At 43.1% G+C, this 27,272-nt stretch overlaps 1 protein-coding gene across 1 annotated transcript in view; it reads right to left on the reverse strand.

Annotated features, from left to right (window-relative positions):
• GNE (glucosamine (UDP-N-acetyl)-2-epimerase/N-acetylmannosamine kinase) overlaps positions 1-27,272 on the reverse strand; it is an 852,948-nt gene that overhangs the window by 147,269 nt on the left and 678,407 nt on the right. Inside the window, exon 9 of the mRNA XM_044064307.1 lies at positions 17,367-17,588. Coding sequence (XP_043920242.1) covers positions 17,367-17,588 — 222 coding nt within the window. The remainder of the gene's footprint in view (positions 1-17,366; positions 17,589-27,272) is intronic.

Below are 27,272 nucleotides of genomic sequence, written 5' to 3' on the forward strand. Positions count from 1 at the left end.
AGTGAGAGTTGATACCACTGAAGGAGGTGAGGGAGTTCAAGCCAGCCCAGTTCAGCAAGTGAGAGACAGTGGTGACTACTGTAGGATGCCCGTGGCGAATTTTGCGATTTTGTTGTAGTAGGTCTCTAGCTTGTTTAGATCACATTGCCTTAGGTTGGTATATACTAGAGAGGCATAAAGTAGGGTGGAGATAAGGTGGGAATTTGCTATTGAAATCTTTGCTGCTTTGGTGAGAAATTGTTTATTTCTGTATAATGCTCCTAGTTTTTTGTGGACTTTTTTTATGGTCATGGATATGTGAATGTCAAATTTTAGTTTATTGTCTATTTCCACTCCTAGCAATTTGGTGTGTTCAGTTGGGTATATAGTGGTGTTGTCTTTTGCTGTGATGTTAAAGTGAGAGTTGTTTTGAGTATGTTTGGTGGGTTGGAAGATGAGTAGTTTAGTTTTGTTTGGGTTGAGTATTAATTGGGCATTGGATAACCATATTTCAACAGAGGAAAAGGCTTCCTTTCCTTAGCAACTTTTGAAATTCTAATGTTGCTTTATATAGCTACAATAAAGGCCCGACGACAGATAATACAGATAGATAATCTGTAGTGAGACCAAAGGGCAGAGCTCAAAACTGGAAATGACTGGCTCCCAGCCAGAAGCAAAAGAACCTCCTAGACCGCCAGTCCATTCAAATGTGGTAGTACGTGTCCTGAAGGTCTATAGAGCACATCCAATTGTTTTTTCCTAGGAATGGAAGCATCAACTGCAGTGTCGCATCTGGAACTTGGACTTTTTTTACTGATTTGTTTAGGTTGCTGAGATCCAAAATGGGTCTCCAGTCCCTTGTTTTCTTTGGAACTAAAACAAATCTTGAGTAAGTTCTGGATCCTTTCTGGTCTGTGGGGAGTTCTTGGATTACTCTTTTCCTTAGCAACTTTTGAAATTCTAATGTTGCTTTTTCCTTTTGACTGGGATGAACATCTGGAACCAATTTGTTTGTGGGGATAGGACAGGAGAAGGGAATGATACATCCTCTGGATATTATGTCCTGTACCCATTTGTCGTCTGTTATTTTTAGCCAAGTTTCCTGGTGCAGAGACAATTGCCCCCGACTGCCTCCAGAGGTGATCAATTGTGCTCTCCTTCAGGAGTGCTGAAAGGGTCTCCCAAAGAAAAATTCTCTGGAATCCTGGTTCTGCAGATTTCCTCTGCCATGCAGGTGGTGTCTTCCATTATTGTTCCCCCCTCTGTCTCTAGGGGAACTTTCACCTTGAGTGTCCTGGTAAGACCTTTGAGATTTTCTGAACCACATTTTCCCTCTACCTTTTTGACCTTTGGGAAAGCGTCTGGTAGGAGTGGAAAAACACACTCCAATGGCAGACAAGTTATTGTCTTCTTGTTCATACCTGGTGAGTGTTTCCTTCACTTTCTGTCTGAAAAAAGGCGAACCATTAAAAGGGGCATTAACGAAGGAAGACTTGAAGGGCTCCACAAAATTGCAAAGGTGCATCCAGGCTTGCTTCCTAAGAGAGATACCTGAGCCTACTGCCCTACTCGTTCCTTCTGCTGAAGAAATGAGTCGCATGGACGAGTTAACAACTGAATTCAAGGTGGAGGGCTGAGGATTGATTTTATCTACCACCACATCAGCTACAGCCCCTTGGAGGGAGTCTGATAATTCTTTAATCAGGTCTCTCTGTAATCTAGTGACGTGGGTGAGAATTCAGAGACTGCAAAGCAAAGGTCACTGATGAGAAGACAGATTTGCCATACCTATCCATAGAGCCTTATTAGGAGGATGGATAGAGGAACTGGTTTCAGAAAGTTCCTTCTTAGTGGCTGCCACCACAACCATGGCATCACCCGCTGTGTCCTTTGTTAAAAAGCTTTTCCCCTTTGGAGAAGTGATGTACTTATCTGGCCTTCTAGGAGTAGGGTCTATGCTGTCTGGGGTCTCCCAAACCTTTTGCGAGATTAATTCTACCAGACTGTCTAAAGGAGGAGTCACCCAAGAAGATAATGGGTGAGATGCAAAGGCCTTCAGAAAAACAGACTCCTCGGCTGAAGGGGTGTTTTCAGATTTCTAGGATGTCTCTAAAGGAAACATCTTCAGGGGGTGATCAAGGCGACTCTTCTGCTTCATCGAGGTCGGTGTCAGATGTGATAGACTCCTCCGGGGAGTCAAGATGCTTCCTCTTGCATGTTCTCTTTCGAGGGACCTCCTCAGTGGGATACTCTGGAGAGGTTTCAGAAGAGTGGGCAGTACCCTGAGGGACGTCCTAAGGCCTATCATCTCTGCCGACCCGTGGAGAGGGCACATGAGAAGATAAAGACACCTGGGAGGAAGAGCCAAAGGAGATTGTGTGTCAGACTGAGAAGTCGTCAAAACAATCCTCATCTCCTCAAAGGCAGACCCTCCCTGCTCCAAGGAGCTCCCAGGATCTGACAAACATGTTGCCGGAGCTGAAGTCACCTGTGTGAAGCCCCCAGAGGCATAGTCTGATCCAATGAGATCCGAAAAGTCTCCGCGAATCTGACAGGGAAGTGTCAGTTCCCAGTGGTCTCCTGCCCCGAAGGTACAGAGACATTCGAGGCAGTTATTGGATCCTAGGAAGGTATGAGCCCGGACCCAATATCAACATAATCTGGATATTAGAATCTTCCGTCTGTGAAGCAGGGGGACGGATCGAGGAGGAACTGCAGCAGAAAAAGGGGGTTGAGTCTGATCTGATTCCTTTGGCCTCAGATCCAACAGTAGTTGGGTCAAAGCCAGTGTCTTCAAAAGTCTGTCTACGACCTTATCCACATTTTCATCAAATAAGCTCCTGGTAGACCTAGTGGACAGGGTAGGTGACCTTGATCTAGTTAGCAGAGGAGAAAGGAGGCGAGAAAAAAACTTTTTCTAAAGAGGGAGATTGACTCCTATGTCTATGCTCTGTTGTAACAGTCAGCGTCAATGAAACTCCCTGCTTTGAGGGAGTCTTGGCACCATGAGAAGTGGTCTGCTCTGATAGAGCCTTTGGCTCCAATAACTTTGGAGCCTTCTGCTTCGGCTCCAAGGAGGATCTCAATTCCAATGAAGGTCTTTTGGCAGGTTTGTCAGAAGATTTGGGAGACATAGCCTCAGATAAAATAAGCTTATTTTTACATTCCATTAATGCCCGTTGATTGAAACTGTAGCAAATGGAACAAGACTCTTGTAGATGAAGAGGCCCCAAGCAATACACACACATATGATGTCTGAATTGCTAAGGGGCATCTTCTTTCTGCACTTTTCACATTTTCTGAAGCCCAAGGGCTTACTATCCTGTTTCTGTGACATGACTAAAGAAGAGGGACAGAAAAGACAGAGAAAGACAGTTATTCCCAGACTCGCAAAGTAAGTCCTCTAACTTAAATGAACTTAAGCGGACCTACACACACACACACACAGGCACTAAAATAGAACTCTAAGTTAAACAAAAATTAACAGTGTAAACAAAGTATATGTATATTTATATATAGATATAGAACTCTGTTTTTTTTATATAGAAGAAGAAAGGAGAAAGGAATGTCCTCTAACTAAAACTGGACGTTCCTTAGACACCCTCTAAATGAAACAGACCTCTAATAAGGGAAAGAACAGGGTAAAGAAGTAGTTTGCAACTACTCCAGATATTTGTAGAAAGAAAGGAAATAGAAAAAGGAATACTATTATAAGAAAAAATCCAGGAAAAAAAACTTAGTACTTAGCCCAGAGCTATGCTGTTGAACCTCTTCACTGCGCGGCAAACAAGATCTGAAAATGCGGGGTTGCATTATGGGTAAAGAATAGGGCCCATGAGCTTTCCTGAAGACTTCGAGCTAGAGAAATGGCTGAGACTGATACGACGGATTGGATCTGACCCACCAGTGAGAATAAAGGCGAGACTGACAACATCACATCTTAACTTTTGTGTATGGTTGTAAAGACATGAAATAAACCACTGTAAAATCATACAAGAGATAATACAATCTTAAGCATCTGATTAGGATACCATAGTCAGTGGTGCTGAATGTTGATAAGAGATTCACCTGGACCATTAATGAACAGCACTAATGGTCTCCAGCAAAAAGGAAATTGCAGAATATACAAATAAAGGCTGCCCCAGTAGTATAATATATGCAGTACCCAGACTGAAATGGATTCATGAGCTCTGTAGCTGTGAGACAGGTCTCAAGTTGCGCATATACAATCTCAGTAACTTTACCAACAAAAAGATTAAAGATGGAGTGACAGTTGTTAAGGATATTGAGATCAAGAGTTTTTTAAAGACTGCAGTAACAACGGCCTTCTTCAGGCCAATGGAGTCAAGCAGTCGTCCTCAACAAAGAACTCAAGAATGCGACAGATAACTGGACTAAGGACATCAAAACAGCCACCCTAGATGGACAAGGGTACAGACCAGAAACTGTAGGACCTAAACTTGAGGTCAGAGATACGAGCTCATAATAATATGGAATACCAAACACCATCCAAGTTAGACAATAAATCATACTTGAGACAACTGTTAATTTCATGGGGTCAGGAAAATGAAGAGGTAATCTGATAATGGCAATCTTGCCACTGAAAAACCCAACTGCTGACTCTCCTTGCTGGAACGGTAAAGTTCAATGACTGGAAAGGCATGCTGGGCTGGTCAGCTTTTTGGCCACTTGAAGTAGCATTGCTGACTGGTTAGCTGCTTCTGACATTTATTCTTACTAGTGATCGCAGCCTAGTGCAAAATGCTTGTCCAAGTCAAGCTGCTTGCTCCACAGACTTGTACATCACCACTGATACACCAACCTGCATTCACATCTTTGCATGAGGGGTGGCTCATGGTCACGCTAAGGTATTATGCCTCCTGATGGAGATAAAAAAACACAACTGGGTAAAGTATATAAAAGTGTCAAGGATGGCGACTTGTAACTATCAAGCAAGGCATCAAGAGAATCAGCACCATCCTCCAAGTGGAACGGAGGGTGTGCAGAAGAAAAATAGCTACAGTAATATGACTAATGGAATGTATTTCCTTCGGTTTAAGACGGGCAGGTCTAAAATGGGTTTGCTTCAGAACAAAGTGGACCAAGAAATGGAAAGATCAAGACTGGTTTTACCACCAAGATGGTGTACACCACATCCAATATAATGATCAAGTTGAAAGTGTGTCCAAATGTGTGTCTTGCAGAAATAATAACCTGAACAAACTCAAAGCATTTTATAATACAACTAAACGTAGCAGTCACTGATTTATCATTGACCCAGATACTGAACTCACTCAAAAGGAAATCTGAACACTCTTGTAAGAATGTCAAAACATATCTGGGTAGAAGATAAATGAAGAGAAGCTCACAGTTTACTCCTGCAGCATAAAGAAATGCAAAACAATGGCCAACCTAGAGGCATCATGAGTCAGCTGATGCTTGGACTCACTACAAATCAAACCCACCTCTCCCGATCCTGCCAAATCTAGAGTATTTTATTACAGAGACACCAAGTGGTTCAGCAGCCATCAGATGGGGGCATGTTATCATCTAGCTAAGTCACTGTAATAAAGACCAGAGGAACATCACACAACAGGTCAGAGATGATCACTGACATGCTGCTACTGATCTGGCACTAGAATAAAGCACCTTAAAATGACCCATCTTAAGATGGGTCCCAATTTCTTGCCAATGATGGGGAAGCTGGACTCTTCATGCCACAAAGAGGAAATAGCTGTGGTGTTTCACCCTAGTGAAATAGCAGTGAGACCAATGTCCAACCAAGGGAATGCACCTAAGAGTGCACACTTTGACTGTCCACCTCAGGCTTCCACAAAGTCTATGGGAAATGTGCAGATGCCTGCAGAGCTGTAAGACAGCATCAGTCAGGCTTAGGGAAATGAGTACAAGAGTTGGTTTGTCATACTGAATAAAGTAGCAATGGGTAAATACCACTGAGCAAGCCAGATCAACACTGGGGGGCAAGAAAATACAATGGCAAAGCAATAAAATAGTAAAATAAAGTCCAGATCCACATGACTGTCAGTAAAATGATACAATATTTAACCCATAAGCAGCAGCAATGGCTAGGACTCAACAATCAGCGCAAGTACAAACAAGAAACCATTGCTAGTTAACCAAAAGACGATTTAGCAGATCAAAGATGGTATTCATTCTCTGGGCCTAGCATGATCTAGGACTCAGGAAAAGATAAGACAGCACAAGTATATCCCAAACACCAGTTAGGGAGCTGCACTGTCAACCATCCAAATTACTGATGCATGACATCCAAATGAAGTACAAGTCAGACAAATACTTGTGAAGTAATGAAAACGGTCATCAGAACAGACAAAAACTAGAATTCACAGACAGGCTTTCAGCGGACGATGATGATGATGGATAACAATTATGAAATACCAGAGAAGCTCAAGCAAAATGTATAAATAAAATGAGATAAACACTACAGAAATAAAATGTCTCAGAAATTGGGCAGTAGCAAATCCAGATCCCATGTAGCATACAGCAAGGAATGGTAAGGAAAAAAACAAAGAAAAATTCTGTGACTATTTTACACAGAGCATTATAAACAGTCTTATTTAGAGAGGATCCGCTACAAAGGCAAGCATGCAACATCCTTAACGTTAAAACTGAGGCTGGAACTCAGAAAAGCAGTATTCACAGAACATCAGGGCACACAAGTTGCAGTGATGTGAAATGTGAACTACATACAGTTACCTCAAGACAGAAGACATACAACTTCCTAACCTCACAGTGGATTTGTAACTGCCAGGATACTGCTCCTTGCTAGGACATGAACCTCTCTCTCCTGTAGTATGGTGGGAAGCTAAATATCCTGATTTTGAAGCCCTTCAATTTAAGCATGGCTGCATCCTCAAATCACAAATAAAACAGCGGGATGAACAGTAATTAGCAAGTGCTGACATAATGTGTTAATACGCCACAACATAGACAAAACAAAAGCAATACCACTCAATGCCAACAGTGCAATGGAATGTAAATAGTCCAGTAATACTATTTAGTGATGTTAACGGTATTACCAATATATAATGCTAAACAAGAGGTCATCCTCAAGCCAAAGCAGAAAACAGTATGAAACAGTGTAACAATAAAAGAATGGCTCTCCAGCAAAACAGCACTGAGTTTACAAATAAAATGACAGCACAGAGAGACTAGGCAGTCAACATGATGCTATCTTACAGCATCTGATGAAAACTTACTGCCACCAGTACTTGTAATTCAGACATAAAGCTCAGGTGAACCCTTCCTCAAGCACAAGAGAAAAGCAACATAGTTTGCTTCAAACTGAAAAAAAAAGCATCACAGCTCACAGCCTCAAGTTCTTCCTCAAAAGACACTTGTAAATCCACACCATCTATCTATGCCTTTCTAACCTGAAAAGAAACAACCTTAAGGTAAGCCTACATCTGCCTTAAGATATATCCTCACCCTATGAACTGCTGGGATACAATCATATGGCCATGATGACATTCTAGAAACTCAGTTTTTGTACAATGTACTTGGACTGGAGTTGAACTAGCATTTTTGTTCACTGTTTTAAGGAAACTCAAGTTTCTTTTGAATGATTTTGCATAACATACAAAATGTTTTCTCTCTCAAACTTCACCACTTTTGTTACCTTTACGGGTTATCTTTCATTTTGTATTTCAACTATGCTACTATTTTTTAAGCTTTATTAATAAGGCTGATTATCACACTCTAGGTGTTCTAATCACAGAATCTACAACAGCAGTAAAACAGGTACACTAATTATGTCAATGTAATCAGATCTGACTCTCATCTTTAAATTTCTATTCTTTGTTGCGTCTTTCAGCTTTTCCCAGTTAGGGGTCGCCACAGCGGAAGTCTGGTCCGCTAATGACTGGCAGTAGATTTTTACGTGCCAAGTTGCCAGCTCTGACGCACAACCTTCAATGAAGGTACGCCCATTCACGCATGTCTCCACACAGAAGACGCTCTAGCTGAGAATCGAACAGGACAACGTCTTACTGTAAGGCAAAAACGCTACCGCAGCACCACCACCGCTGGATCTTTATATTTCTATTCCACTTTTCTTAAATAAATATAAAATAGTTAGAAAAACAGTGATAGTCAAGCTAGTAAGCAGATTTTTCAATGCAACATACTCTTTTTGCCTTAAAAATACATGTCTCTCTGATGACTTCCCTATGGCTCTGATCCAAGTCAACCTTGCTACTCCCTCACTAAGGCAAAAAGCATGGGGATCCCCTGTCAAATACTGGGACTGTAGTTATGTCACTCAGACTACCCAAACTCCATCCATCCTGGCACGATGCCAAAGACCTGCAGAAACCTACAGACATAAAGTACAGTTGTGTACACTTACCGTAAATGTAGATGTTAAAGTGTACTCACTGTTGCAATCATCACATTTGGGTTATCTGCATGCAGGTAGCCCTCAGTCGGCCTGATTATCAAAGTCTTGGGTCCTGCGTCGGTTGCGGTCTCATCTTCCATGACGTCAGATAGTCAGGGGTATAAAGCATGCAGAGGACACCATTACATCAGTTTTTCTTGCCCCAGATGTCAGGTGCACCCATAATGGGAAGCAATTATATACAAGGTTACACCTCCAACAAAAAGCAAATACACCAGAAAGCTTTAAGTATAGGAAACAAGAATAGAGGTATAGTCAATAGAAGTCAGGGGGCTGGAGGGAGGGTAACCAGGACTGCAACAGTGAATACACTCGAACATCAACATTTATGGTAAGTGTACACAACTGAACTATGTTCTTCGTGTTTCACTGTTGCTGTCATCACATTTGGGTAGATTCCCAAAGCTAAGGATGGGAGGAGGCAATCAGATAGCATTAGGACCAGCTGTAGTGGCAAAGCCAGCTCTGGATTTAGAAAAAAATGGCAAGTGGTAATGTTTGGTGAAGGTATGTACAGAACTCCAGGTAGCAGCTTCTAGGATGTCTCTGGTAGGGACACCTCTGAGAAAGGCTGTAGAAGTAGATGCAGCCCTGGTGGAGTGAGGTCTGATCCCCTGTGGGATAGGTTTTCCATGGTGCTTATATTAGAAATGAATGCAATGGCCTATCCACTTAGAAATGGTTTGCTGTGAAACAGCCTTCCCTTCTGCCCCTGCAGCAAATGCAGCCAGCAGCTGTTCAGATTTCCTGAGAGGTTTAGTCCTGTCCAAGTAAAATCTAAGTTGTATGTGCACGTCCAAGGAGTGCAGTATTCATTCCCCTTTGTTCTGTGGATTAGAAAAGAAGGTTGGCAAATGAATGGACTGATTAAGGGCCACACTAGATACCACCTTGGGCATAAAGGAAGGATTGGTCCTGAAGGACACCCTCTCCGCATGAAAGGTGATGAAAGGCTCCACTACCATGAGGGCCTATAATTCAGACACCCTTCTTGCTGACGTGATGGCTAGAAGGAAGGCTGTTTTCTAAGAAAGGAATTTCAACTCTGCATATGCAGCTGGCTCAAAGGGAGGCAGAGTGAGCTTTTCCAATACAAAGTTAAGGTCCCAGGCTGGAGTAGGGGCACTCCTGGGTGGTCTTAAGTTTTTGGCCCCTCTGAGGAATTGCTTCAGCAGTGGATGAGAGAAGAGGGGTGGCTCTGTATTGTAATGTGCTGAAATGGCTGAGGCATGAATTTTAATGGAAGAAAAGGAAAGGCCCTTGTGAAGCATCTCAGTTAAGTATTGAAGAATATGCGGTAAATCGGACACTGTTATGCCCATCCCCTGAGTTTGGCTCCAGGAACAGAATCTTTTCTATTTTCCAGCATATGATTTTCTAGTACTAGGCCTCCTTGCCTCCAGGATGACATCCATCACTTGCTTACTGACGGATGGTAACGAAGAGAGATCAGGTAATTAGCCAGGCTGCAAGGTTCAGGGTTTGAAGCTCTGGCTGCAGAATTTGGCCCTCCTACTGGAACAGCAGGGCAGGGGTCTGAGGCAGGTGCCATGGTTCCAGCAGTGACACACTGCGCAAGAGGGGGTACCAGTGTTGGCATGGCCAGTCTGGTGCAATCAGTATTGTCCTTGGTTTGTCCTGTTTGATCTTTAGTAGCACTTTGGAGAGGAGAGGCAGAGGGGGGAAAAGCATAAACTGATAGTTTTTTCCAGGTGAAGGACAGGGCATCCACTTTCCAAGCTTGTCTGTGTGGAGTCCTTGTGCAGAATTTTTCCAAATGGTAGCTCTGAAAGGAGGCAAACAGGTCTACCTCTGGGCTCGCCCATTTGTATCTCAACATGTTGAATATCTTTAGTTCCAGTTTCCACTCGTGTGGGTCCATGAGATTTCTGCTTAGGTCGTCTGCCAGTGTATTTAGCTTGCCTGGCAGGAACTGAGCTTGTAGGTGCACTTGGTAGCACAAGGCTGTGTTCCACAGAGCCATGGCTAGTCTGCAGAGAGGGTATGAGTGGGTTCCCCCCTGCTTGTTTATATACCACATAACCGTGGTGTTGTCCATTTTTACCAATAATTGTCCTTGAAGAATGTGGTCCTTGAAGGCTGTCAGTGCATTCTGTACAGCTAACATTTCTTTTTGATTGATATGCAGGTGCATTTGACTCGGATTCCATTCTGATGCATCTGTTGTTAGGGTTTGGGCGGCAGGGGGTAGAGTGAATGGCAGTCCCTTGTTTTGGTGGCAGGCCTCTGCGCACCAAAGGAACTCTATCTTTAGACAAGGTATGATAGGAATCATTAATTCTAGGTCCTGAGAATGTTGACACCATAGGCTTTTTAGATACCATTGTAGTTTCCTCATATACAGTCTTGCATATGGAATTAGTAGAATGCAAGAGGCCATGAACCCAAGGGGTTGCAGTATTTTCCTTGCAGATAGCTACGTCATTGTGGCCAGTAGTTTGAAGTAGGATGTCAAATGAACTTCTTTCTCTGGCGTGGGGTAGGCCATCTGGGAAGTTGTATTCAAGCTTGCTCCCAGGAATACAATTTGTTGGCAGAGTACTAGATGTGACTTCTTTTCGTTTATGGTGTACCCCAGAGAAGTTAGTAAATTCTTCACAAATACCAGATGATTTAACAGTATGTCCTGGCTTTCTGCCTGAATTAGACAATCATCCAGGTATGGGTAAATTTGAATATTTCTTTGCCTGCAAAATGCAATGACTTGAGCTAGGCACTTTGTGAATACCCTGGGTGTAGTAGATAAACCAAAGGACAGTGCAGAGAACTGATAGTGCATGTAGCCTGCTCTGAAGCATAGGTATCTTCTGCAAGATTCCCTTATTGGGATGTGCAGGTAAGCTTCCTTTAAATCCAGTGTTGCCAACCAGGCATTTCTGCCTAGAATGGGAAACAGCTGATGAAGAGTTAGCATTTTGAATTTTGGGATTACCACAAAAGTGTTTAGGATAGAAAGGTCCAGGATTGGACGCCAGGAATTGTCTTTTCTGGGTACCAGAAAAAGTCTTGAGTAGAAACCTTGCTCCCATTCTTCTTCTGGGACAGGTTGAAAAGCACTTATGCTTAGAAGAGCGAGAACTTGCTTTTGAGCCTCTGCCCACTGATTTGGGGGTAGATCTGGCCAGCCGTTTGGGGATGGTAAGGAGTGGAAATGGAATCTGTATCCTTGGGAAACTATATTTAAAAGGCATTTGTCATGGGTAATGAGTTCCCAGTTTTTTGCATGCAAGGCGATCTTTCCCCCTAAAGGAGCAGTCAGTTGAGCAGGGCTTGGAAGGTTTAAAGTTAAGTCATTGTGACAGTTTACCATAGGGGGGTGTCTTACTACTCCCAGCTTTGGAAGTGGGAGCCACCTACTGCTTAGGCCTGTGAGTACCTTGGGACTGAAGCCTGAGTGTTCTGCTGGTTCTTGGTTTGGACTGAGAAGGCCTGGAAGAGGCAGGAAAGGTCCAATTCTTAGAAGGCCAATGCCTACTAAATCTGGGAGGCTGTACTTGCAGGAAATCTTTAACAGTTTGCATAGATTTAGCTTTTTCCTCCATCTTTTTAAGTACTTCTTCTGCTTTGTTGCCAAACAGGCGGTCTTGGTTTAAGGGAGCATCCAGTAATTTAGCTTTAACATGATCTGGCAAAGATTGCTCCTTAAGTCAAGCATGCCTTCTAAGTACAGACCCAGTGACAGCAGCCCTGCAAGATGCCTCTAATGAATCAAAACCACACTGCAAAATATGTTTTCCATCTTGTTCAGCATATTGCATTAAATCCTGTAATTCTTTATTTTCAGCACAGTCAGGAATCAACATCATTTTCTGTTTAAGCAATCCAGTAATATGATGCTGATACTTTAACATATGAAACTGGCAGTTTAAGGCCCTAATGGCCAAAGTTGCAGAAGTGTATACCTTCTTACCCCATCTATCCAGGGCAATGGAATCTCTATCAGAGGGGGTAGGGTTTTTGGCAGTAGTAGCCTTAATGCCCTTGGGTCCCTGTGAAATGGTCTCAGGATCTACAGTAGGATTCTTAAAGAGGAACTTGTGAGAGTCAGGTATCCAGTAATATCTGTCAGGTTTTCTGGGAGCCGGAGGTAAAGTGTCAGGAGCCAGGCTACAATCCGAGAAGGCATCAACTACAATGTCCAGTACAGGAGGGATAGCTAAAGGCCTGTGTTGAGGTAGGAGTAAGAATTCTCTAAGCCTCTTTTTGGAGTCAGAGTAATCCTGACTTTCCCAGCGGAAATGCTCCCTAAGAGTATGCAAGGTTTCACCAAAAGAGAAATCCTCTGGAGGGGAAGCAGAGGGAATAGAGTCCTCTGCATCAGAATCCTCATAGGTAGATAAGAGCAACTCCTGGTCATCAGAGAAAACAGAAATTTCAGAATCCTGATCAGAAGAATCAGAAGGAAAATCAGTCCTATGTCTCTTAGAGGGAGAAGGGTGGCTTCCCCTGATTAGATTAATAAGGTCTTCAGCCATTCTTATCATTTGTTTTTTAGGCATACGGGCCTGACCACGCAGTCTGGGCGTCGGTTTTCTTGATATGGATCTAGTTTTAGGCCTTTAAGAAGAAGATGGTGTCGGTTTAATATGTAAGTCAGTAGGCCTAAATACACCCTCAAAACCCGGTGCCTGCACAGCGGCTCCGGACTCATCCAAGGTAGAAACATCCGCAGGTTCCACAGTCGAAAAAGCATCTCGCGGCATACCGGACTCCAAATGGGTCTCAGTAGAGGCCTGTGAATCTGAAGCAGCGGGTATCAGAGGCGGCAAAAGCGCCTCACTGAGTACTGGTGAACTGGCGACTAGCTTAGGAGAAGCGTCGTTGGCAGCTTTGGACCTATGCGGTCTGTCTCTGTCTTTATCTTTGCGTTTTTTTCAGAATGTCGGTAGTTGGGAGGCATACAGAAACCATTTCTGGATAACTGAACCGAGTACCAAAATATTTAGATGTGAAAATGAACCGACGACGAATAGTTCGAGGTTTGAATAAGTCACAAAACCAACAGAGATGTACGTTGTGGTCTGGGCCTAAGCAAGAAATGCAGTACAAATGAAAATCTTTTACTGACATCGGTTTAGAGCAAGAGAAAGGATCCCCAACAGGGTACTTAGCTTAGTTGAAGACTTCGGATCTGAAACTCGAAAATGAAAATTTCAGGAGTTGGCCGACCGGCATTTGCAAACTGCTTCTGCTTCGGGCACCTCACAGCAAGAAAGACTGATGTAATGGTGTCGGCTGCATGCTTTATACCCCTGACTACCTGACATCATGGAAGATGAGACAGCAACCGATGCAGGACCCAAGACTTTGATAATCAGGCCGACTGAGGGCTACCTGCAAGCAGATAACCCAAATGTGATGACTGCAACAGTGAAACATAAAGAACATCTGGGGTCAGCATGTGACCTGTGGAATCCTGTCCTTTTCTCATGGCAAATACAAGCAGACAGACCACAGACCATTCACCAGTTCTTTCCCTGTGTCCAGCAATTTCAGAAATCAGAGTGTGTGTGTGTGTGTGTGTATGTATGTATATATATATATATATATATACACACACACATATATATATATATATATGTGTGTGTGTATTTATATATATGTGTGTGTGTGTGTATTTATATATATATATATATATATATATATATATACATACACACACACACACACACACATATATATATATATATATATATATATATATATATATATATATATATATACACACATACATACACATATACACTGTACAGACAGAGAGAGACTGATATTCAATCTCTGAGTCAACAGGGCAGCTTGAGCAGAACTTAATGGATGTGGCTGTGCTGTAAATAGTATTCTTAATATGCACGTTTTACATCTGTGTGCTACTGTTCAGTATGCAACTTAATAAACAAAATGGTTAATACATGTATTAATTTATTCAGCTCTAGTAATGTTTTCAGGTGTATTTCTAGGAGCAACAGAGTGATGCCTTTAAATATATCCAATTACCAGACAATATTTATACAATGCAAAAGCGTCCTGCAGCATTACACTGGAAAAGGTCAGCTTAAAGCTTATATTACAGGCAACACAATTGCCAATGAGACTTAAGTAGAGGCAAGTCCATTTTTTTTCTGATAAGGAATTTTATCCTTTTGAGGATTGTAGAAGAAGCCTGAGACCACATTCTGGCCTCTTGTGGGCATAAGGCAGAAAACAAATACTCCTGGATGCAGCACATTAATCCATTCCAGGCCAGGATATCCATTCACACACACATATGCACCATACACACAATTACAGGCAATTAAGAGGATCACAAACCTGCATGTCTTTGGGATGATGAAGGAAACCAGAACAGCTGGTGAAAACCCACAAAAGCACAGTGAGAACATGCTAAATGTACAGAAGGCACCTCAGCTTAAAACCAAAGTGAACAACCGTGCACTGTGTGGTAATAACATTAACTGCTGCAACACAATGTTGCCCACTGTCTAGTATAGCTGAACAGAGTAGTGTATACATTGAATTCACTTTGCCAGTGTTGTGAATGTCATACTTTTGTACCCATCTCAAAACCAAACAAGACGGAAAGAAAGCATGGCCTCATGAAATCCTACTGTCTAGTTCAAATGGTTAATGGCATGCACAAGTTGTTTAGAAATATTTGCAAAGTGTAACATTTAATTTGTTTACTGAGACTTAAAGAATCCATTTCAGAATTTGGAATTTAATGAATGCTGCTCCTTAAAGTTTGTGCTAAACAACTCTGCCTTTTAGAATTCTTCAGCATGGTTCTAGATATATGAACACCTGTTTTTACTGATATTATGAAGAAGTTTGAGTGCAACCTTCCCAAGCTCCCATACAGAACATAAGGGGTGTATTGGCTTTTCTAAGCTTCCTTCTGTCACATACTAAATCTCTTCTCCAGCTAATTTTCGATTTACAGGATTTTTAAGGTCTCTTTGATGACCACAGCAATAAATGTCCTGATCTTTTTTCCTAGAAAAAATGCTAATTACAATTTAAATAAATTCGACTCTGGTTTAAACTGTTTCAGTCTTAGAGGTAAAAGCCAGACGTGTATGCACCCCCCACCTCAGGAAAGAAAGCACTTCTTAGTGCCATTTTATATGCCCCCTTTTCAAGTAAAAGTCTGAGTAATCTCATGTAGATTTACTTTATCCGCTAGTTCAAATGATACTCCAGCATCTTTCTACGCACGGTTTTGTTTTCCTGTGTTTTTCCACGTTTCTGTTATTTTGTGACTGTTTAGCCCTGTCATACCTCTTTCAACCTAGTGCTTACTATTCATGTGACCTACCTGTGTCCTTTCCATAGCTTTTCTCCAACATGGAAAAGACTAAGATAGTTATCCCATCTGAATATGCAGCACTAAAGGTCATAAGCAGATGCAGGATTTCAGTAAGTCAAAACCTTTACCCTCCCTATATTTATCCAGATGCCAAACAATACAGAAGATGCATGCAGTCTTTGATTATTGTCTTTTACCCACAAATTATTTTGATCTTTACTCCAAACACTACGTGTCATCACACTTTCAGAGGTGGTGTAAAAAATGTGTTTTGTGTATTAATGTACATTGATAAAATGTAAGCTAAAACATATTTATCAAGTACAGTGTATAAATATTTTCTTATCACATCTCTGCATGTCATCATACATTTGTCACTATCTACATGCATTAACACTCCCAGACATTCTATCTAACCTATAACTGCATCTCAACCCCATTTACACCAACAAAGGGGAAAAAGTAAAGTTTATATACAGCCACAAAAAGAATACATACTCAATCCCACAAAAGCAACTACAAACATTTATCAACTCTCTAGAAATTAAATATGACAAAAATTAAAATGAAAGTTAAAATTAACATGTAACAAATCAAATGGAAGACAACATTACCAGCCAAATGGACCTGAACCTAAAATACCATAATTAATCACTCAATCAAAAAATAATTAAATTAAAACTTACATATCTGTACATTAACTCACATTACACTACTAAAACTACAGCACACGGTTACTGGACATTACTGTAAAAATACTTAAAACTTAACTTAGAACTAGAACATAAACTTGCTCACAAAGGCAGTTCATTCAAATGACAATTGAACAATTTTATATCCCCTGGAAATGAATGGGAAATTGCAATTCAAACTTAAAAAAAGGAAAACAATGGGTTTGCTTGACTGACGAAGAACATCCTTATTCTGCAGGATTAGAGAGATGCTTGTGTAATTTATTCCCTAAACCTGCAACACAAGATATCTGATTGATCAGAACGCAGACCAACACATACATACTTTAACATACCAAACAACCTAGTGGTAGTTAAGCTACAGAAATGTATACCAAATATACAAAATATCCTTTAACCTACTCAGTGGTAGTTAAGAACTAGAAACATCCATCAACCTACCCAGTGTCAATTAAGGCTGTGAGTTGTAGATCCTGTGGCAGAGGGTCTGATTCCCTCAGCTCTCATTAGCCATCTGTGAGACCTTGAGCAAGCCACTTAACGATACATTGCTTCCAGGAAACTACTGAAAAGGGACTGTGTATTCAGTGAGCCTACCTGGCTAACCACACAGTAGCAGGTTAACTACATGGCACATCCACAATCAGCTCAACAGTAGTAACAGAAAGGTGTTCACAAAAATCATATTAGGGAGACAGAGATAATGAATGGCCTCTCAGTCTGTTCGTTTGCTATCTGATCCTGAAAGGTGACAAACTTTCTTGACTTTACAGCACTGGCAGAGTGATATGAAAGGTATTAGTATGTCTTAGTCCACTATACTACACAGCATGTCAAATGCTGTACCTGCAAACACTACTCACATCTGAGAAATGCATAATTGCAACATATTGCACGGAAGTACTTTTTGTTCAGCAACAACATGCATTTTTACCTGTTCCTGTGATGACTGTCACACAGCTTTCCACACCTTTTCCTTGTCCAAACTTTCTTTCTGCAAGTGCAGCGCAGTTTCCATCATTATCCACCCACACAGGCAGATGAAGATAATCTGAAATTGGAGTCCTCAGATCAACAGAGCTCCATTCTTGTATAAGCTTAGTGGAATCAAGAACTAAACCTTCCTTGGGGTTTACACGACCACCAGTAGAAATGCCTACAGTATGAAGTGAAATAATGTTGTTACAGCTCAATATTACAAAATTAGCAGCATGTGTCAAATATCTCAGCTGATTTAGTTAAGGTTAGGCTACTTACTCTAAAGAAAGGATGTTTCAATATTTATTCACCTTCTCTTACAAATCTGCATACGGCTAGTTACCACACAGGCCAATCAACTATCAGAACTATGAAATACACATTAAAAACAATACATTAACACCTCACATAGTCTCTGTGTGACATAATGCAATTATACATGTTAAAAAAAAAGAAGTTATGTACTTACCATAACGTTCCATGTGAGTTGTTCATCTCGCCTTTATTCTTACACATGGGTTTCGGAGCCAAACCATCGGCTCCGAGTCAGCCGCTTTACTAGCTAAAGATCTCCGAGTAGCTCGAGGCCAAGTCCCTATCCCATGATGCTTTCTGTCCTACCTCAGATCTAGTTTGCTGAACCCAGCATGAACAGGTGTAACACAATAAATACTCCAGCCAGAGTAAGAAGTCCCAGAACAAGACCACCAGACCCAAAGTCTACTCTCACTCTTCGAGACCCTGGAGGGGGAAGGTGGGTGGGAATGTAAGAATAAAGGCGAGATGGACAACCCACATCGAATGTTATGGTAAGTATGTAACTTCTTTATGTGAAGTTGTTCAATCTCGCAGTTTATTCTTACACATGGGTAGTGTCCCAAGCACCCTAATCCTGGCTGGCTCAAGAGAGTATATTCCTGAGGACAGTGGAACCAAAGGAAGCCCTGTCCACTTTGTAATGAGTGATAAAGGTATGAGGTTTAGACCAAGTGGTAGCTGCACATATAGTGTCCAAAGGTAATCGAGCCGTATAAGCCGAAGAAGTGGAAACGGCTCTAGTTGAATGCGTCTTCACACCATGCTCGAATGTTTGGTTTGCTTAAGAGTAGATAAATTTAATGCAGTCAGTTAACCATTTGGAAAGGGTAACTTTAGAAACTGGTAATCCTTTCTTAGCGTCAGCATGAGATACAAAGAGTTGGTCAGACCTTCTAAATTCTTTTGTTCTGTCCAAATAGAACCTCAATTGTCTGTGGACATCGAGTTTATGCAACCACATATTCCAGCTTATTAGAATGATTACTGAAAAAGGTTGGAAGTTCAGTAGTTTGGTTCAGATTAGTCTCAGAACACACCTTTGGCAGGAATGAAGGATTAGTCCTCAGTGATACTTTGTCTGGGTGGAACAGCAAATATGGGGATTTGATAGAAAGGGCTTGGAGTTCAGATACCCTGCGTGCTGAGGTAAGGGCCACCAAGAAAATAGTCTTTCAGGAAAGAAAAGTACAGTTTTGTACCTACCATAAATGTATATGTTCGAGTGTTCACACTGCTGCAGTCATCACACTTGGGTTATCTGCCATCAGGCGGTCCCGCAGTCAGCCCGAGTTCCAAAGACTTGGTCCGGCATCAGTTGCTGTCGCTTCTTCCCTGACGTCAGTGCGACAGGGGTATAAAAGAGGCAGCCAATGCCATTTTCTTCAGTTTTTCTTGCCCCAGATGTTAGGTGCCCCCAAATACGAAGGCAATAGATAATCCTAAGTAAGTTACATAAGTAGAAAACAATAGCTACAGCTGTAAGCAAATACACCATATAGAAATACATCTTAGAGATTGTATAAACAGGGAGCTATAGATAAAACCCAGGTAAGAAGAGGAGAAGGTGGGAGGGTAACCTGGACTGCAGCAGTGTGAACACTCGAACATCTACATTTATGGTAGGTACAAAACTGTACTATGTTCATCGTGTTACACTGCTGCAGTCATCACACTTGGGTTGAATCCCAAAGCTAAGGCTGGCCGGTTGGTACTAAACAGGGTTTGGAGAAGCTAGCAGGCCCTGCAAAACTGCAGTGGCAAAGCCAGCTCTGGTTTTTGAGTATAGAGGTAAGTGGTAGTGCTTGGTGAAGGTGTGCACTGAACTCCAAGTTGCAGCTTCCAAAATATCCTTGGTTGATACCCCTCTGAGGAAGGCTGCTGATGTTGCTGTAGCCCTGGTGGAATGAGGCCTAATGTTACCAGGTACAGGTTTCCCATGGTGTGTGTAGCAGAAACGGATACAATGTCCTATCCATTTTGAAATGGTCTGTTTTGATACAGGCTTTCCTTGAGATCCTGCAGCATAGGATACAAAGAGCTGATCGGATTTTCTGAAAACCTTTGTTTTATCCAAGTAGAAACGTAACTGCCTGTGAATGTCCAAAGAGTGTAGGAGCCTTTCCCCTTTATTCTGGGGGTTTGGATAAAAGGTGGGTAAATGAATGGTTTGGTTTAGAGCCACACTGGATACTACCTTTGGCATAAAGGAAGGGTTAGTTCATAAAGAGACTCTGTCTTGATGAAAAATGATGAAAGGCTCCACTGCCATTAGGGCCTGTAGCTCTGAGACTCTTCGTGCTGAAGTTATTGCTAGCAGCAGGGCAGTTTTCCATGATAAAAATTGTAAATCAGCTGAAAAAGCTGGCTCGAAGGGCGGTAGTGTAAGTTTTTCCAAAACAAATTTGAGGTCCCAAGTTGGTGTTGGTGCTCTTCGGGGCAGTCTTATGTTCTTTGACCCACTGAGGTACTGTCTTAATAATGGATGTGAAAAAATAGGAGGATCCGTGTTGTAATGAGCTGAAATAGCTGAAGCGTGGATCTTTATAGATGAAAAGGAAAGGCCTTTGTGCAACATCTCAGTTAAATATTGCAGAATCTGAGGAATATTTGGGACAAGAGGATTTTGGCCTTTGGCCTGGTTCCAGGCGCAGAATCTTTTCCATTTGTTTGAGTAGGTTTTCCTAGTGCTGGGCCTACTGGCCTCCAGAATGACATCCATAACAGCTGTAGAGAGAAGTATTGATTGGTTGTTTAGATAATCTGCCATGCAGCCAGATTTAAAGTCTTGAGCTGGCTGTGTAGAATCTGATTGTTTTGCTGAGTCAGCAGGTGAGGAATTTGAGGTAAAATCCACGGTGGGCCTTGAGCCATGTTCCTTAATATTGCATACCAGTGTTGGCGTGGCCAGTCTGGAGCAATAAGTATCATTTGTGGCCTCTCTAATCTGGCTTTTAGCAGCACCTTTGCCAGAAGAGGCAGTGGAGAAAAGGCATACACTGTTAGTGTTTTCCAACTGAATGAGAGGACATCCACTTTCCAAGCTAGTGTGTGGTATGTCCTTGTGCAAAACTTTCGCAGTTGGTAGTTTTGGGGGGAGGCAAACAGATCTATGTCTGGGCTCCCCCATTTTTGAGTTATCATTGTGAATACTTGTGGGTCTAGTTTCCACTTGTGAGGATCCATGATATTTCTGCTTAATTGTCTGCCAATGTATTTTTCTTTCTTGGCAGGAATTGTGCTTGTAGTTGAACTTGGTAGGTCAGTGCTGTGTTCCACAATGTCATTGCTTGCCTGCATAGGGGGTAGGAATATCTGCCCCCTTGTTTGTTTATGTACCACATCACTGTGGTGTTGTCCGTCTTTATTAGAAGTTGTCCTGGATGTAGGAGGTCCTTGAAAGCTGTTAGGGCATTTTGTACAACTAGCATCTCTTTTTGATTGATGTGGAGATGCATTTGATCTGCAGACCATTTGCCCTGAATACATTGTCCTGCCATGTGTGCTCCCCAGGCGTAATCCGATGCATCTGTTGTCATTGTTTGCCTGGCTGTGGGCAAGGTGAAAGGCTGACCCTTGTTGAGGAGACATGCCTGTGCCCACCATAGAAACTCCTGTTGAAGGCAGGGAATGAGTGGTATTATTGTTTCCAAGCTGTGGCTGTGTTGAGTCCATACGCTTTTCAGGTACCATTGTAATTTCCTCATATGCAGTTTGGCATATGGTATTAGTAGTATGCAAGATGCCATGAATCCCAAGGCCTGCAGAATTTTTCTTGCAGGGAGTTGGGTCTTTGCTGCCATCATTTTGAAGTATTGAGTCAGTTGTCCTTGCTTGTCTGGCATGAGATAAGCCATCTGGGCCGTTGTATTTAAGCTGGCACCCAGGAATATTATGTCTTGTGAGGGCACTAGTTTTGACTTCTTTTCGTTTACTGTGTACCCTAGGCAACTTAGTAGGTTTTTTACAAACGCCAGATGTTTTAAAAGAATGTCCTTGCTGTCTGCTTGAATAAGGCAGTCGTCCAGGTATGGATATATTTGGATTCCTCTTTGTCTGCAGTATGCAATTACTGGTGCCAGGCATTTTGTGAAGACCCTGGGAGCAGTAGATAAGCCAAAGGGCAGTGCAGAGAATTGGTAATGAGTTGTACCTGCTATAAATCGGAGGCATCTTCTGCAATTTTGTCTGATAGGGACATGCAGGTATGCCTTTTTGAGGTCCAATGTTACTAGCCAAGCCTTCTTGCCCAGCATGGGAAGAAGTTGCTGTAGTGTGAGCATCTTGAATTTGAGAACTTCCAGGTATGTGTTTAGAATTGAAAGGTCCAGAATGGGTCTCCAGGCTTTGTCCTTTCGGGGAACCAGAAAGAGTCTTGAGTAAAATCCTTGTCCTTGCTCCTGTGTAGGAACCTGCTGAATGGCTCTCATGTCCATGAGTGCTGTAATTTGTCTTTGAGCCTCTGCCAGTTGATTTGATGGCAGGTTTTGCATTCCTTTTATCCTTGGTAAAGTGTGAAAGTGGAACCTGTATCCTTGAGTTACAATATTTAGGACCCATTTGCCTTTTGTGATGATGTGCCAATTGTCTGCAAAAAGTGCAAGTTTTCCTCCCAAGGGAGCTGCCAAGAGTGATTTGCTTGGCAGTCTGAGGGGTAAGTCATTGTAATTGTCTTCTGACAGTTTGAGACCTGTCTTCTCCTCCTTTCTGGGTTGTGGCACCCCATTGTCGTGGCTTGTAAGAGCCTTGTGGCTGACCTCTGCCCCTTGGGCATCTGTATTTGCCCCTCTGTGGTCTGTCAGAAATTGGAAAGGACCAGTTTTTGGTTGGCCAATTTCTACTGAAACGAGTGGGTTGGACCTGTAAAAAATCCTTGACCGTCTGCATAGATTTTGCCTTATCCTCCATTTTCTTTAAAACCTCTTCTGCTTTCACACCAAATAAAACATCCTGCTGTAAGGGTGCATCCAATAACTTTGCTTTAACATGATCAGGTAAAGTTTGTTCTTTTAACCAAGCATGCCTACGAATGACAGACCCTGTTACAGCTGCTCTGCAAGAAGCTTCCAATGAATCAAATCCACATTGCAAAGTACGTTTCCCACTTGTTCTGCTGCATGCAACAAATCTTGCATTTCCTTGTAATCAGGCTGCTCTGTATATGTGCTCATTTTTTGTTTTAATTGAGACATCAAATATTGTTGATATTTCAGCATGTGAAACTGGCAATTTAAAGCCCTCATAGCTAGAGTAGCTGAGATATATACTTTCTTTCCCCATCTGTCTAGTGCTCTAGAATCCCTTTCAGATGGTACAGGATTTTTAGCAATAGAGGCCTTAACCCCTTTGGGACCCAGGGAAATGGTTTCTGGGTCAGCAACAGGGCTTTTACATAGGAATTTATGTGAGTCAGGGACTCTGTAGTATCTGTCTAGTTTGGCTGGTGCAGGAGGTAATGAATCTGGGTTAATGCTAGATTCTGAATAAACATCATCCACAATGTCTAACACAGGTGGAATAGCAAGGGGTCTGTGCTGGGGTAGTAAGAGGAACTCTTGGAGCCTTTTCTTAGAATCAGAGTAATCCTGGCCTTCCCAGTGGAAATGTTCTCTCATGGTATGTAAAGTTTCCCCAAAAGAGTAGTCTTCTGGGGGAGATGCTGAAGGAATAGACTCTTCAGCATCAGAGTCTTCATAAGGGGGAAAAGAGTACTCCTGTTCCTCAGAAGAATCTGAGGTAATGGAAACCTGGTCAGAGGAAGTGTAGTCCTCCTCCTGTCTAGGCCTTTTGTCAAATGGGGGATGGTAACCCCTGATTAGGGTAATTAAGTCTTCGGCCATCTTAAGCATCTGTTTCTTAGGCATGAGGCCTTGCACTGGAGACTGCTGTACAGGCTCTTCCTTACTTTTAATGGAGTTTTCAGTTTTGCAAAGGATTTAATAGTAAGTGTAGTCGGTCTGAAGACACCTTCAGCAACTGTCGGCCTTTCAACTGCACCGGAATCCCCATCATCCATGGAGTTGGAAGGGCCTAAAGATAAAGGCTCTGGTGGCCCTGCAATCTTCACTTGGGAGTCGGATGCAGGCTGGGGTTCTAAATCAGCAGTCGTCAGGGGCTGCGTAGGCGCCTCACTGAAAACCGGAGAACCTGCGACTGACCTAGCAGAGGCATCGGTGTCTGGTTTGGGTCTCGGCTGCCTGTCCTTATCTTTGCGCTTTTTATGCATCCCAGTCGTCGGTTGCTCCGACGGCATGGTATAAATAAATTTTCTACCAAAATAATGTCGGGCGAAATCAAACCGACGTTTAATAGTTCGTTTGTTAAACCTAGCACAAAACCGACAACCTGTGACGTCGTGGTCTGGGCCTACACAAGGGATACAATAAGAATGAAAATCCTTATGAGGTATTTGCTTCCCACAAGAAATGCAACTATTAACTTTTTTTAACATCGGACTGAGGCAAGAAAAGGTTCCCCAACGGGGTACTTAGCTTTATTGAACACTTCGGTCTGAAATTCGATTTGAAAATCTCAGGATTCGGCCGACCGGCACTTGCGAACTGCTTCTGCTTCGGGCACCGCGCGGCAAGAAAGACTAAAGAAAATGGTGTCGGCTGCCTCTTTTATACCCCTGTCGCACTGACGTCAGGGAAGAAGTGACAGCAGCCGACGCCGGACCAAGACTTTGGAACTCGGGCCAACTGCGGGACCGCCTGACGGCAGATAACCCAAGTGTGATGACTGCAGCAGTGTAACACGATGAACATGTTCAACTGACAGGATGATGCAGGCTCAGAGGGGGTAGAATAATACGTGATAGCACAAAATGTAGATTCCAGGAAGCAAAGGGTTGTCTAGCAGGTGGCCTAAGATAATGGCGCCCTTAAGGAAGGCCCTACATAATCTGTGATTAGAACCTTCAGCTCCAAGGTGAAAATGCGAGATAGCAGCCAACTGAACTCTAATCGTGGCAGCTGCAGCACCTTCATGAAAAAGCTTAGATAGGAATTCCAGTATACTAGCAATTTGGGCAACATAAGGATCAATGTTATTCTGGGATGCCCAAAAGGCAAATCGCTTCCATTTACTAGCATACAACTTTCTGGTGGAAGCCTTATGCGAAGATAAAAGGATGTGTTGTACTTCGGAAGAAAAATCTTGTGACCTGGCTAGGTAGGGAATCGGAGCAGCCAAACTGTCAGTCTGAGGGAATGAAGGGAGGGATAGAGGGCCCCTGATGAATGTGTCAGTAGGTCTGGAACTGGGTCCAGAATCCAAGGTTCCTCCAGTTGATAAGAGTCGTAGGAAGGAGAACCAAATCTGACGAGGCCAAAAAGGGGCTATTAAGATTATAGCCTTTCCCAGGGTTTTGGCTTTCTGCAAGAAATTCGGAATCAGAGGTGTAAGTGGAAATGCATACAGGAGTCCCGGGGGCCAATCATGTACGAGCGAGTCCCTTGGGCTGTCCCCAGGAGGGGGATTCAGGGCAAAGTAGCTTCTGCATTTGGCATTCATAAGGGATGCAAACAGGTCGCAGCAAGGCTGGCCCCATCTGTGGAAAATCATCTCCGCAACTTTGTTTTTGAGAGACCACTCATGCGGTAACAGAATGGCTCTGCTCAGTTTGTCCGCTATCACGTTGGATTTCCTGGGGATATGCGTTGCTATCAGAAAGCGCCCGATGGATACAGCCCACTGTCAAATTCTCAAGGCCTCTCGACACAGGGGGGGTAAGACTTGGTTCCCCTTTGCTTGTTGATGTACCAGACCACTGACATGTTGTCTGTCTGTATCACAATCGTCCCTAGAGGCAGAGAGTCGTAGAAGTGCTGCAATGCCAAAAGTACCACCCTCAGCTCCAGAACATTGATGTACAACTGTGACTCTGTCTCTGACCAGGTGCCTTGGGCTGTTCTTCCCTGAAAAAGTCCCCCCACCCTATCAGAGATGCGCCCGTGGTCACTGTGGCTGATGGCGGAGGAGAAACAAATGGTCAACCCACTGTAACTTGTTGGATGGTCAACCACCAGCAAAGATCCTTCTTGCAAGAGTCCGTAATCATGATTAAGAATGACATGGGAAGTTGTTGGTAAGACCACTGGGTGAACAGTAACCACTGAAGAATCCTCATATGCATACGTGCCAGAGGAACCACTATGAGCATAGCTGCCATGGTGCCTAGTGGCTTCAATACTTGAAGGGCTGGTACTTTCCTTCTCTACAAAATGTCCGAGATCTGGTTTCGGAGAGTGGATATTCCGTCCAGGGGCAATCTCACAGTGGCGGTGGTGGTGTCTAGTTCTGCTCCGATAAAGGAGATACGCTGTGATGGCGACAATGCAGACTTTTTGAAATTGATAGTGATGCCTAACTGAGAGCAGAGACTGAGTGTGTGATCCTTGGACAGAATTGATGCCTTGAGGTGGCGGTAAGGAGCCAGTCATCCAGATACGGAAACACTCAGAATCCTAGATGCCTCAGGTGAGCCATAACCACTGCCATGCATTTGGTAAACACTCTGGGGACTGTTGTGAGTCCAAAGGGCAGTGCTTGGAATTGGTAGTGACTGGCTCCCAGCCGGAAACACAGATAATCTCTGGATGGCCTGGCCATTTTGATATGGTAGTACGCATCCTTGCTATCTATCTAGCACATCCAATCGCCCACTCCGAGGAATGGGAGAATAGACTGAAGCGTGACCATCCGGAACTTCTCCTTATTTACAAATGTGTTGAGTCTGCTGAGATCCAAGATGGACCTCCAGTCCCCTGTCTTCTTTGGAACTAAAAAGAATCTGGAGTAAGTCCCAGATCCTATCTGGTCTGCTGGAACTGGCTGGATGACTCTTTTTTTTCCTGCAGCCTCTCAATTTATACAGCTGCCTGATCCCTGAAACTGGGTGGAACTTCTGGGATTTTTTTCTCCACAGATGGGTTTTTTAAGAATGGGATAATGTAACCTCTGGTAACTATGCTTTGTACCCAAGAATCTGTTGTAATTCCTAGCCAGGCATCTGCATACAAAGCCAGGCAACCCCTGACTGCCTCCAGAGCAGGACAGTCAGGCCTCCTTTCAGGAGCGCTGATAGGGCTTACCAAAGAACAGATCCCGGTCGCCCTGGTTCTGCGGACCCCCTCTACCGCCGTGGCGGTATCTTCCATTATTACCCCCTCTTCTGCCCCTGGAGGGGGGGGTTCACTACGTGTGTTCTGGAAAGCTCCTTGGGACATTTGGAACCACATTTTCCCACCTTTCTGCCCTTTGGGGTATGGTCTGGTAGGAGTGGAAAAACGGACTCCTACGGCAGCTAGAATCTTTCCCTTTTGCTCACACCTACTGAGAGTCTCCTTGACTTTAGGCCCAAAAAGAGAAGAGCCATCGAATGGGGTGCTGATAAAGGAAGACGTGAAGGTTTCCGCAAAGGAGCATAAGCACATCCAGGACTGTCTCTGAAGAGCTATCGCTGAACCCGCTGCCCGACTCAAACCATCGGCAGCATAGGAAATGAGCCCCATGGACGAATTCACTATGGAGTTAAGGATATTAA

Source organism: Protopterus annectens, chromosome 2.part2 (genome assembly GCF_019279795.1).
Source record: "Protopterus annectens isolate FY-2018-M chromosome 2.part2, PAN1.0, whole genome shotgun sequence".
Taxonomy (NCBI): domain Eukaryota; kingdom Metazoa; phylum Chordata; order Ceratodontiformes; family Protopteridae; genus Protopterus; species Protopterus annectens.